General features: G+C 36.0%; 1 protein-coding gene across 1 annotated transcript in view; it reads right to left on the bottom strand.

The window, feature by feature from the left end:
* Positions 1–2000: 2000 nt before the first annotated feature.
* The window catches only part of FBXO33 (F-box protein 33), a 30525-nt gene continuing 19989 nt past the window's right edge, over positions 2001–12536 (bottom strand). The window contains exons 3-5 of the mRNA XM_029951417.1: positions 6638–6748; positions 5465–6150; positions 2001–4046 (exon numbers count right to left, since the gene is read on the bottom strand). Coding sequence (XP_029807277.1) covers positions 3775–4046; positions 5465–6150; positions 6638–6748 — 1069 coding nt within the window. The 3' untranslated portion in view covers positions 2001–3774. The remainder of the gene's footprint in view (positions 4047–5464; positions 6151–6637; positions 6749–12536) is intronic.

Here is a 12536-nt window from a genome sequence, read left to right as displayed (position 1 = left end):
TTCACTTTCTTCTTGGAGCACGGCTAGAGTGGAGCCAGGTCTGACAGTGTGCCCTGGACAGAGAGCGGACTTGGGCACTCCCTGCCCGCCTGTGTGATGCAGAGGCTCCATTGTCCATGAAGGGCAAGGAGCGGCTATGAAGCTGTGAGTGAAGTATGTTCCAAGTGTCCACGGAGCAGGTAGGAAGCCCAGATGTGAAACCCCGGACGCAGCTGGGTGGCTGTTGGCTTGGAGGCTCAGGCACCGGCGGAGGGCTCCCTGCAGGCTTCCAACCGCTTGCATATAAACGAGCTGTTCCTGTCTGTGGCGGGCGTGTGCTCAGTGGTGGCTAAGCTAGCCACAGGGTTAGTGTGGGAGACCACAAATTAGAGCTTTGTCATTATTTTCAAATACCTTAACGAAAAAATCATTTGAATTTGAACTTAATTCACATTATAAGAAATCTCAACATTACCCTTATCATTATTATGTTGAGAGTTGTTAGATGTAAGTATAATTTCAGCTGCATAAATTTTTGAATGGTTGTAAAAAAAGTTTAAAAATTATCACTTTTTTGGAGTGTTTCTATTAAAAATTTTAAGAAGTTATCAGTTAAAACATTTGATGGCATTTTATTTTGAAAGTTCTGTACAATTTCTTCCCCCAATCCTCTGCATTTTATTTTTCTCATCAGTCATACAATAAAACAATGATTCCCCCCCCCCCCAGTTTTTTCTGGTTTATACCAGTATGCTCAATATATTCTGTATATGTCAGGACATAAGAAAGGTTGGGAAGCACTGATATAAACAATGTGGTTTGATGGTTGGATGTTATTCACACCTGCTTTGTTACTGCATTAGCACCACTTTTTGTTACTGGCTTCATAAAGATCCCATCTGATTCATGCCATAAGCCCCAAGCAAGTTAGTTTCTGAATCTGTATGTTCAGCCATAATAAGCACACTGTCCTTCCAAGACCCATCCCACCGACTCTTTATCTTCTTTATTCCTAGGGTGATGGTGGAAATAGGAAGGTAATTTTAGCTCTGTAAATTTCATATAGTTAAGTAAGCTAGGTTTTGAAAATATTTTACTTAATACATTTGTTTAAAGATGATCGTGTATGTCTCTGAGCTGTTAGGCTAACAACAGTTAAAACTTTTAGTGAAAAATCAAGAGTTTTAGGTAACTAATTCCAATCCCTTATTTACAGATGAGGAAACTAAGCTCAAGGGAGAGTCTGCTCATGTAGCATTAGAGTCAGAGCTAAGAATATAGAACTGCTGCCTCCTAGCTTAGTGCTCTACTGTACCAGCCTTCACTTGTTGGCTATTCATTTTTATCAACAGACTTGCTTTTTTCAGACAGTTTGGGTACTATTTTTGTATTTTAAATAAAAAAAAAAACGTTGATTCACTCAAGAGAGTTAGGTATGCCTAGGAAACAAGGAGGTAGAAGGTATAATGACAGTTGCGTGTAAACACCAGAATATTCCAAGATAAGGAGTGCCTAGAAGAGTCAGTGTCTGGAATGATTAAGGAAAGATAGATGAAGGAAGAGAGCCATTTGCTTTCTCATAAATGACAGCTGTTTGTCTCAACAACCAAGAATAGAGATTACAAAGCCAAACTACAGCAATATAGGGGTTTATGAACTGTTTAATACTGGCATACTGAAGTATTTTTGCATCCAGTACAGGAACTGTCAAAAGTTCCTATAGTCTATAAATTATTACCATACCAGTAATGTATTGTAAATGCATAATACACTTGGGTTTTATGCTAACCAGCCAATCATTTGCTCTTAAGCTTGTATTTTGTCAAAATTAATAAAATGAACAAAAAAATTATAACCCTTCAAACTATTTAAGACTTTTCATGATCTCTTCCCAAATTTAAGCTTTGCTGTACCCAACTACAATAGGAGCTAACATGATTATACATAATATAAAGATTATTGCAGTTTATTTAACACTAAAAGTTTTCATGCTTTGCATACAATAAAATATATTACAATGATCACTTTTTAATGCTTTATTCATTGATTAAAAGAATATACATTTAACATAAACCATACAACATCAGTCATCAGGTCAAACATTCAGCTGGTTTCCTTACAGTTTCTGTCAGGATTTATTTTATCTGATCACATTTATAAGATAAAATCTCACCACATCTGGCATTTACACACACTGTGCCAGTGGATTCACACTACTGATGTACATATAAAATCCTCATGGTATGTGCTCACTGGAGACAAAACAGTGCACACCTGTCAAAAGGTCATTTTAATATAAGATGGTAAAACCATTTGTAAAATACATATAAACTTTTTCCATAAATAGAATCATATCTGGACATCTGTTGCATAAATTGTGTTTCCAAAGCTTACAATAGAGCAGCCAGGTCTCAGCACTGCTGGGCACCCACGTTGGCTACTTACTTTATTATTGCAGACTGTCCTTTAACATTAAATGCACAACATTCGTACCACTTAAAACTGGGGTCAGGTGGAAGTCTCACAGAGACCACGTCTGTACCGCGGTTGCCCTGAAACAGTTAAATTGGCTTTTAAAGCCTCTCAGATATAACAAGGTTTTAAAACATACTTCATGGAATGTTCTTCATGTATCATAGCAGCTCATACTGTGATAGAACAAGTTTTCAGTTTTTCCTTTCTTTCCTTTACATTCACTATTCACAGTGAAACAGGTGCATGGTTTTTTTTTCTTTTTTTGTTTTGTTTTTTTTCAGAGTTCTGAGGTTGCTGACTGAGCCACAGCACAGCTGTGTACCACAGGTCGAAATTCGACCTTAAATATTACAATCTAGCAGTATCTGGCTGGCCAGAGTGGGCCGGCCCCTGCCAGCATGTGGGCACTTCTTCAGTTAAGTCTATTCTTTGGCAGCTGACACGCGCGCTGACAGAGAAAAATCCAGTGACTCGTTGTTAGGGATTTCACGACTAATGTTTGTTTGCAGGCATGTGTGTTTACAATTCTGTTTTTTGTTTTTTAAAGATTTTCCTTCAGGCAGTTTTACCCTGGAATATAGTTTCTTCTTCTGCTATTTGAAATCTGGGCTAAAAAGCTAACTTGAATGTATAATGTAATTGATGAATAAAATTATGTCAGTCTTTAAAAAAGTCTAACAATTTGAATATTCACATTTATGTAAATGCATTTTTTTAAAAGGATTAAGCAGTGTTCTAACCTAGTACTAAACAAAATCCTGAATGGTAATTGGTGATATCAACTATTATATATGTAATGAAAGTTAAAGTCTGGCTTTTCTGTTAAAGATAACTCATTTGGGATCATACTATCCTCCCTTCTTCCATTTCAAATAAAAATTAATGAAATGCTATCACAATGCATGAATGTGGTGCATTGTATACAAATCCACCAGGCTATGGATATATATCTACATGTGTATAAAAATATTTTGGCTCCTGAGCTCTGAACTCTGACACACAAAGAATAAAAACATCAAAAGGCAGAGTAACTCAGTGAAAAATAAAGTTAGCCAGCAACCTCAGACAACCTTCGGTTGTATACCCTTAAGGTTTGATAACAAGTCCATTAACCGTGAAAGCCCTAAACATTGTCACTTTGAACTTCTAACCCAATACCCGACTACGTTCTTTGATCAAGAAGTAGAATATACATATAATTCTATAAAGCTAATACTGATTAAACACAGCACAAAGGGATTAATTCACACTACTGAAAAAAAAACATAATAGGACCCTACTTGCATATGTAACCACAGGAATTGTACATTTTAAAAAAAGCTAAATGTCTTCGCTGAAGCTTTGCATCTCTCTGTAAAAATGACGATTTGGTTCAGTGAAGACACTGAGTGATTCGATGTCCATGACTGCGTGCCAAGGTTGACCCAGGCCCAGGGATACCTGCTCAATAAGGTTATGCACTGGATCCACATCCTGGTCGGCCAGTTCACCCTGGTCGAAATCAATGCTTTCTTCAGTGACTTCAAGTACTTTTAGATCAGAGCCACGAAGACGAGCAATGGCAATAAGGTTGTGTGCCCACACTGTATAACCTTAAAAATAAACAAAAGACAAGAACTGTCATTACCTTGCATTTCATTTTGTCTGTGTGATAAGCTGGGCCTTTCCGCAAACTTGTATATCACTTATCACGGGTCCTTTTCCTTTAAAAATAATATTGAGATTGGAAAAGGAGGTATACTTGTTTAGCTCAGAAAAAGAAAAAAAGACGAAGTTTGATGTTGTTTCCAAAACCATCACTGTAGGTCGTGAATTGGTAGGTACTGTATTCCTGTTTGGCTTATCACTGCATTTAGTAGGACTGAAGACATTTCAAGTTAACTGTAGCTTTGGATAGTGCTGTATCATAAATTTTTATTTCATACATATGTATCCATTAACAGTACATAGGAAATTGTTATTTTAAGTTAGTAAAAAATCCTCTCCTATTATGCTTCACAGTCCAAAGTTATGAAGTGACATTTTAAAGATAAATTGTTGTCAGTAGAAAATATGTAAAGTATAAAACAGTCCTAGGAACTTGTACTAACAAGAATATTGATTATCTCTGGGAAGGAACAAAGGGGAATGGATGATAGGGGCTTTAGTTGTATCTAATTTCTAATTTCTTAAAAGAGAAAAGAAAGTTTAACTGGCTGAAATTAACCTGTCAATAACAAGGTATTTCTTTATCCTGTAAAAAAATTTTTCCTATTTTATTATCTTTAATATTGATCTTTTCTTTCTCGTTACTTCTGATGACTGGCCAAATTATTAAGCAAAACTTGAACAGAAAGATACACACTTTCCTATGATAATGCAGGCTAAAAATTAACTTAAAAAATAATAAAACACAATAAAGTGAACTTAAGACATTCATATAGTCTTTCTATTTTGTGTTCTGTAAATGTGTTAATGTTCCAGAAAAGGAAGTAAAATGTTCTTCTAACTTGTCAGACCAGCAACTCTGTTAATCAGCATAGTTAACATTAAAATGAAAGGCCCAGTGAGAAAAAAAGCATATGTCTGATCAATGGAACCACTGTTTAAAAAACATCATACAAATTAATGTTAAAATCTAGAAGAGGAGACAGCAAAGCAATAACGACATCATACTTTCTCCTTCTGTTTTATGTTTTTATGAGATTTTGTGATTAGAAGAAGAAATGTATCTATTGCAAGTAGAGATGTTTGTTTTCTTAGATAAATTCATCTCAAATGCCATTTTCGTGAAATACCATCAACCACGTGGTGGAGGAAAATAACAGAAGCTGGAGCAGAACAATTACTAGCGTAGTTCTAGGACTTTCTACTTGTAAGTGGTGTATCTTAAACATTAAGAAGTATAAAAATATCCATTTCAACTTCTTATGAGATTACTTGACACCATAAATGTTAATGCTACCTTTTTACTGGTTTAAAATGTTTTAGATGTAATATAACTAACAAATTTTACTGAAAAATTACCTACCGTGAATTGCCAGAAGAGAGAGTTTTGTGCACCTCCATGCTAGTAAAACCAATGGGTCTTCATTTCGGTTGTCACTAAGATCTGGGAAGCCAGACGTGTCAATCACATCATTCATCAATATGAAATGAGTGAGGAACTTATCATACTGCCTGGATATAAGATCAACAATAGCTCCTGAAACACAAGTGATGTAGCTGTCAAAATGAATCCTCTCTAGTGGTATACTGGGTTTCAGAATCTTTAACATATCTTCACTCTTGATGTCAAAGGCCATTATATAGACCCGAAGGCTGGTGCTCTTTCGTGACAAGGCTTTCCAATGCTCATCATTTGGCATGTTGTCCAGAGACTTGTGCATCACAGAAACGTTGTGGACCAGGAGAGACAGTCGCTGCAAAGGCACATGATTGCTATCGGTTAAGACTCTTGCCATCTCGGCTGTAAAGTCACAGAAATCCAGGGCAAGTGAGCGCAGATTCACAAATCGCTCCAGTTCGACTGTGGTGATCAGGGTGCTGTTACCGGGAATATTGTTGTCCAGCAAACTCAGGTGCTCCATGGTGTTGGCAATAGAGTTTGAGAGAGATGACAGTGAGGTGGGGGTTACTATTTCCAGCATAAACCCACAGGACAGCCATTTCAGCTGCCTACTATTACTCAGTATTTCTTCAAACAGCTGCTGAATTCTGTAAGGAAAACACATGTCACAATGATCCTGGTAACACTTAACTCTAATCTTTTGAAAGTGGGCAATGAAATGGCATGCAATGTTGAGATCCATTTTCTCTCAGTAAATGTCTATCCAACACATAACATTATATTATTTCTACCATTAAAATTCACATTAAAATATAATGAATAAGCTCTTATGTTCTTCATCCAAGGAAGGCAGCATTTTGCAAAGGTAAGGTAGAAAAGATTGATGATACACAATTCACATTACAGAGAAGGCAAATAGAGAAATAACAGTTTTAAATAATAATTACTCAAATTCTATGATTTGTCTTATAGATTTATGATGTGGAATGGCATATTTCTTACTTAAAACATTTCTAATTTATAGCACATATATGTATTCTTAGAAAAACTATTACTACTCTTCTGATTGTATCATAATTTCTCAGAAACAACTAAAATTATTATTGTGAAACCCCCTTCCACTATACAACTTACTGTTTAATTTTTTTGCCATCAGGGTCCACCTTGCTGAGGTATGTATTTGACAAACTTCCTTGCTGTTGTAGAACACTTATGTCTCCAAAAAGGCTAAACTTCTGGAGGTTCCTGTAAGAAAAGTAATTTAAAATGACGTCTAACTAAATAATATGTAAAAATACAAAATCAAACATAGGAAATAGAAGGGATATCTAGAAAAGTTTCTACCTTATAACTCACTTAGAATCCAATTAACTACTTTCAGAGTGTTAAAACAACATAATATAGGAAGAACAGCATAAACTTTACAAAATGATGACTGAAGTATAAAGCTTAAAGAAATCAATATTTTAATGACCATGGAAAAATGTTCATGCATTGTTTCCCTGATTTTATTTAGCTGTCTGTTCTTACATGTAACTGAGCTTCTTGAGGACGGTTATTTTGTCTTTAGTTTTTAAAAAATGTTTATTTGAGAGAAAGGTGAGCGGGAATGAGTGAGGAAAGGGCAGAGAGAGGGAGACAGAATCCAAAGCAGGCTTCAGGCTCTGAGTTGTCAGCACAGAGCCTGACGTAGGGCTCAAACCTATGAACTATGAGATCATGACCTGAGATGAAGTTGGATGCCTAGCTGACTGAGCCACCCAGGCATTTCAAAGATGACTATTTTGAATCGTCAGGCAATCAATAGACCTCTATTTCCTTGGGGATGATTACTTGAGCTCTATTAGTTTCCTTCGCTGGTTTCATGTTTGACCGATTTTTAATGATCTATGTAGCCTTGAAGTGGTGTCTGTGTATCTGGAGGAGCAAATACTTCTTCCAGTTTTTACAGACAGGTTTCTGTAGGTAAAGACCTCTTTCTGTTTGGTCTCCAGACTGAGGAGATTGCATCCAGGACCACATTCGAGTTGGTGAAGCCAGGTCACATGGCTGCTGTGAGACCCGCACTGGAGTCTATATGTGGACCCCATTACCAGACACTTGGCAGGCGTGGATCCTGTCTGGTCTCTTGGTGGACAGGACTGACAGGATTGCCTGTGAGTCCTTGGTCGGTAGGGCTGGTGCTGGGGCAAAGGTCGGCTATTAGGTCTGTAGACAGCTGCCAGTTATTAGGTGTGTGGGCAGGAATGATTTCCACCAGATTCCTGAGAAGGCTCCTGTTCTGGGTCCCGAAGAGGGCAGGGGTGTCCAGGATTGCAGCTGAGAGGGGGGCTAGAACTGAGTGTCAGGGTTGTTTCAGGGTCCATGGCTGGACCAGATTCTGCAGGCTTGTTACTGGGGGCACTGACAGGTGTGCCATCTGCTGGGTTTCTAGGTGTGTAGGACTGTCCTCAGACCATGGCTGAATGAGGACAAAGTTTGTTCATAGGGCTGATTCAGGATACGGTTAGAACAATGTTGGCAGGTCTGCCCTGAGGCACAAGGAGGCATGTCTCTCAACAGGTTCCTGGGCAAGCAGGAATGTTCCTGGATCATAACAGTACAGAAACCTAAATTTTGTATTGCCTTGATTAAAAGTCCTAAGGGATCAAACTCCTAACTGGCTATAAGAAAAAGGGAAATGGCTAGCTTGGTACAGTGAGATCCTTCAAAATGTGGTTCAAAGAAAGCTATACTGGGCTCCTTACTATTCTGTAATACTATTCCCTATCCTGCCTGGTAAACTACTATGCAGCCTTTGATACCTGAATAACACTGACTCTATTAAAGTCTTTTCTGAGGCAATCCTCTCAGCCTCCGTAGTTTTAGCCATTCCTTGGGACTTTATAAAATGCCTTTATTAAACTAATATGCTCTACTGTGATTTGTTACCTCTCTCATGAAATGGATAAACTCATCTCTTACAGGTACCCAGCAATAATTTTTGGTACAAGGTAAGTGTTCATTGAATATCTGTTAAACAAATGAATATTTTGGGGAGGTAAGCTCAAGAATTACCTAAATAGAAATAGTAATCAAGACCATAATATAAATGAGAACAATGGGAAATAGATACATAAGGGGAGGTGGGCCTGGGATTTTGTAAAGATTATCACATTATATGGCAAATTATTTTAAAAAAAATAAGAGTTTTCTTCTGGATAGATCTTTTATGTAAAAGAAGATTAAAGATTAGTTTGAGTAGTGACAGCTATTCCAAATAATTATGTCCTCCATTACTTTAACTGTTTTTCCTATCAGGAGTTCTTTTATGAAATAGAGAATTAAATTTCCGTTACAGGGAGAAAGAAACTGAGGAAAAGGTTAGCATCTCAAAGGGCTTAGAAAAACTCCTGCATATAATTCCATAGAATAGTAAGGTGATAATACCAGGTGAGTAGAAGATATTGCACTGAATTTACTACCAAGATGCCTCCACAAAATTATTTAAATTTATCATTTATGAAAAGATATATAAAAATATTTTCACAAACAAAATTATATTTTAAGGGACCCATGATAGACGGAAAACAACTGAATTATTAATATCATACTAGTTAGTGATATTCTTCCTGTCATATTCTAAATCTGCACCATGTAATATGGGGAGTATAGTTACTAAATACTTGAAATGTGGCTAGTCAGAACTGAGATGTAGTTTAAGTATAAAAATACATTTAGAAGACTTAGTACGAAAAATACAAAATCTCATTAAATTTTTTATATTGGTCACATATTTAAATGATAATTGGATATATCAGGTCAAATATGGTAAAGTAATTTCATCATTTCCTTTTACTTTTTAATGTGGCTACTCAAAAAATTTAAATCATGTGTGGTCTGTATTATATTTTTATTGCACAGTGCTACTATAAAGAATACAATGTGTATATATATCAGTCAGTTGAGTGTCCCAACTATTGATTTCAGCTCAGGTCATGATCTCATGGTTTGGGCCGCATCGGGCTCTATGCCTATAGCTCTGAGTCTGCTTGGGATTCTCCCTCCCTCCCTCTCTCCCTCTCTCTCTGCCCCTTCCCTGCTTGCATGCTCTCTCTCTCTCAAAATAAATAACTTTATAAAAAAGAATATAATATGCATATTCTAGTTTTCTGGTTAGCTTCATTTAAAAACATACTGTCATCAGCAGAAATATAATTAAGGGTATATAGCTAATACTACTGGTTTTATGGTTAAAATATTTAGCAAAAGACCCATAACATTTTTTCAGCTTCCTGACTATATGTAACAATATAAACTCGAAGACAAAATGAGTAGTTTTTAACTATAAAAAAGTAGGAGTTGACTTCAGAAAATGTTACCTATAATTAAAAAAAAAATCTTACAACCCCAAACATATCTTGACTATACTGCTAATGTATATTCTAGACATTATAAAGTACATAAAAGAAAAAAACACGTGGTCTTTCCCCACCTCCCCTATTAACTCAAATACAAGTCAAATCCATCAACTTGAAAAAAGTACAAATGATCAAGAGGAAAACCAGTTTGAATGAATGGAGGAAATAAACTCACCTTACTTCACCTGTGATGTCATTTCTAACTTTCCATTGAGTGTAACTCATTTATCTTGAAGACATCATATTTAATCTCAACTGCTATCTGTATCTCAAACCTGGAAAAAGCAACCTGCCAGCTATGACTGATGCCAGTATATTTACTGATTCTGAGAGAGGGGAGTGGCAGAGAGAAAATCTCAAGTAGGCCCTGTGCTATCAGTGCTGAGCCTGGTGTGCGGCTCTATCTCATGATCTCATTATCATCAGCAAGAATACTGTTATCCATATTTTTAAAGGGTAGCTAAGGAGAAATAAAGGTGGTGTTTGAAAAAGCACTGAATGAGAAATCAAGTGTCCAAAATGCAAAAACTCCGTCTGCAGTTTTATTTGTGAAATAAAATAATTTTTTAAGTTATTTAAAAAGACAAAACCTATCACCTTAGCAACATCTAATTTCTTCCTCTAAACATGATGATACTTAGTCATATTTTTGAAATCTTGTTCTAAGTTAGGATCTCATGTCACTAAATCTTGTCTAAGTAATTTTAACCTGTAAACTTCTCTGATTCTATAAATTCATGCTCATCAAACTGACTTAAAAGCACTGAGCGAAAAGTGTTCAGTTAGAAATAAAAACAAAGAAAGTAAATGAGTAGTAACCATTCTCTCCCATAAGTTTAAAAAACTTTTGTCATTTTGTCTCAAATTACCACCCATCTCTTTTGGGTTATTCTTGAAATTTAACAGGTATAATGTATGTTTGCAGTATTGGCCCATTTTCAGAGTTTGAGACTTTTAGCATTACTACTTTAAATGAGAATAATATTTTCAACTATAGGACATGCAAATTAATTGGTCTTATAATGATGAATAGGAGACTCTCACTGATATATTCATTTATATAAATTTAAACTGAATTATTTTACCCATTGACTGATCTTTATTATACTTAGGGTTAGGATAGAAAAGGAATGAGTGAAAGTAGCTTAGGTAGTAACTAATATAAATCCAGAATGAGGTCTATTCTCTGATGAACATTATCTACTTACCAATTTTTAAAATTTCAGTGTAAGATATAACAATATTATTATGAAATTGCAAAAAAAGGACAAAAATTTAATAAGGAAAACTAGTTTACAAGTTTTATAAAATTCAAAACCACTATAATATAAAATATATCCAGATGATACAAAAATTGGGCTTTACAGTTCCTGGGGTCCATCCTAGGAACTGAGGGTAAAATGCTGAGTTCATATGCACTTTCTGGAAGAAGGATCTCTAGCTTTCATTGGCTCTTCATAGATTAACCAAAAAAGATTAGGAACACTGACATAGGCCTAGAGTCCTGTAGGGATGTTAAAACACATACACACACACACACATACACATCAGTAAAACAATAAAAACTCTAGATCTGTCCACAGTTACAATATATTATTAACTACATTTACCAATGTATATCTCTTATCAAAACTGCCAGATTTTAGGAGCTACTTCTCTGTGTATGTAAGGTCAAAAAGAACAAGCAGACATCAGCCAATGACAGAGATTACCATAAAAGACTCACACAAAGCATGTTAAAGAACTAAAATAAGTACAAGAAGACCAACACCTAATTTATTTTGGGCCTAGAGTACTGAGTGTTTGTAAATTTTGCTGGCAAGCTTTTATATTCTAATAAAAAGACTTTTCTATCAGAAATGCCACTTAAAAAAATATATATATAGAGAGAATGTGAGTGGAGGAGGGGAAAGAGAGGGGGACAGAGGGTCTGAAAGGGGCTCTGCACTGACTGCAGAGAGCCCAATGCAGGGGTCAAACTCATAAATAAGTGAGATCATGATGTGAGCTGAAGTCAGATACTTAACAGACTCAACCACCCAGATGCCCCATAAATGCCACTTTTCAATCAACTCGTCACATCTGTCAAACATTACCACCACCACCACCACAAAACACCCAAGTTTCCCACTTTGGTGAAAATAAAAATGCTTTACTTTGGAAATTCTTTTTATTAATGTTTGTTTATTTTTAGAGAGAGAGAGAGAGAGAGCATGAGCAAGGGGTAGAGAAAGAAGGAGAGAGAGAACCCCAAGCAGGCTCCATGCTCAGCAAGGAGTCCTATGCAAGGCTTGATCTCCCAACTGTGAGATTATGATGTGAGCTAAAATCAAGAAGAGTCAGACTGTCTTTTCCCCATTGGATATTCTTTCCTGCTTTGTTGAAGATTAATTAAGCGTATAAGTGTGGGTTTATTTCTGGGTTTTCTATTCGATTCCATTATCTATGTGTCTATTTTTGTGCCATACTATATACTATTTTGATTACTAGACTTCATAACTTGAAGTCTGGTTTTGTTCTTTCTTAGGATTACTTTAGCTATTCAGGGTCTTTTGTGGTTCCATACAAATTTTAGTATTATTTATCCAAGTTCTGTGAAAAATACTGTTGGTGTTTTGATAAGGATTGCAATA

The sequence above is a fragment of the Suricata suricatta genome, chromosome 9, assembly GCF_006229205.1.
Source record: "Suricata suricatta isolate VVHF042 chromosome 9, meerkat_22Aug2017_6uvM2_HiC, whole genome shotgun sequence".
NCBI lineage: Eukaryota > Metazoa > Chordata > Mammalia > Carnivora > Herpestidae > Suricata > Suricata suricatta.
This window is presented reverse-complemented; position numbering and strand designations above follow the sequence as displayed.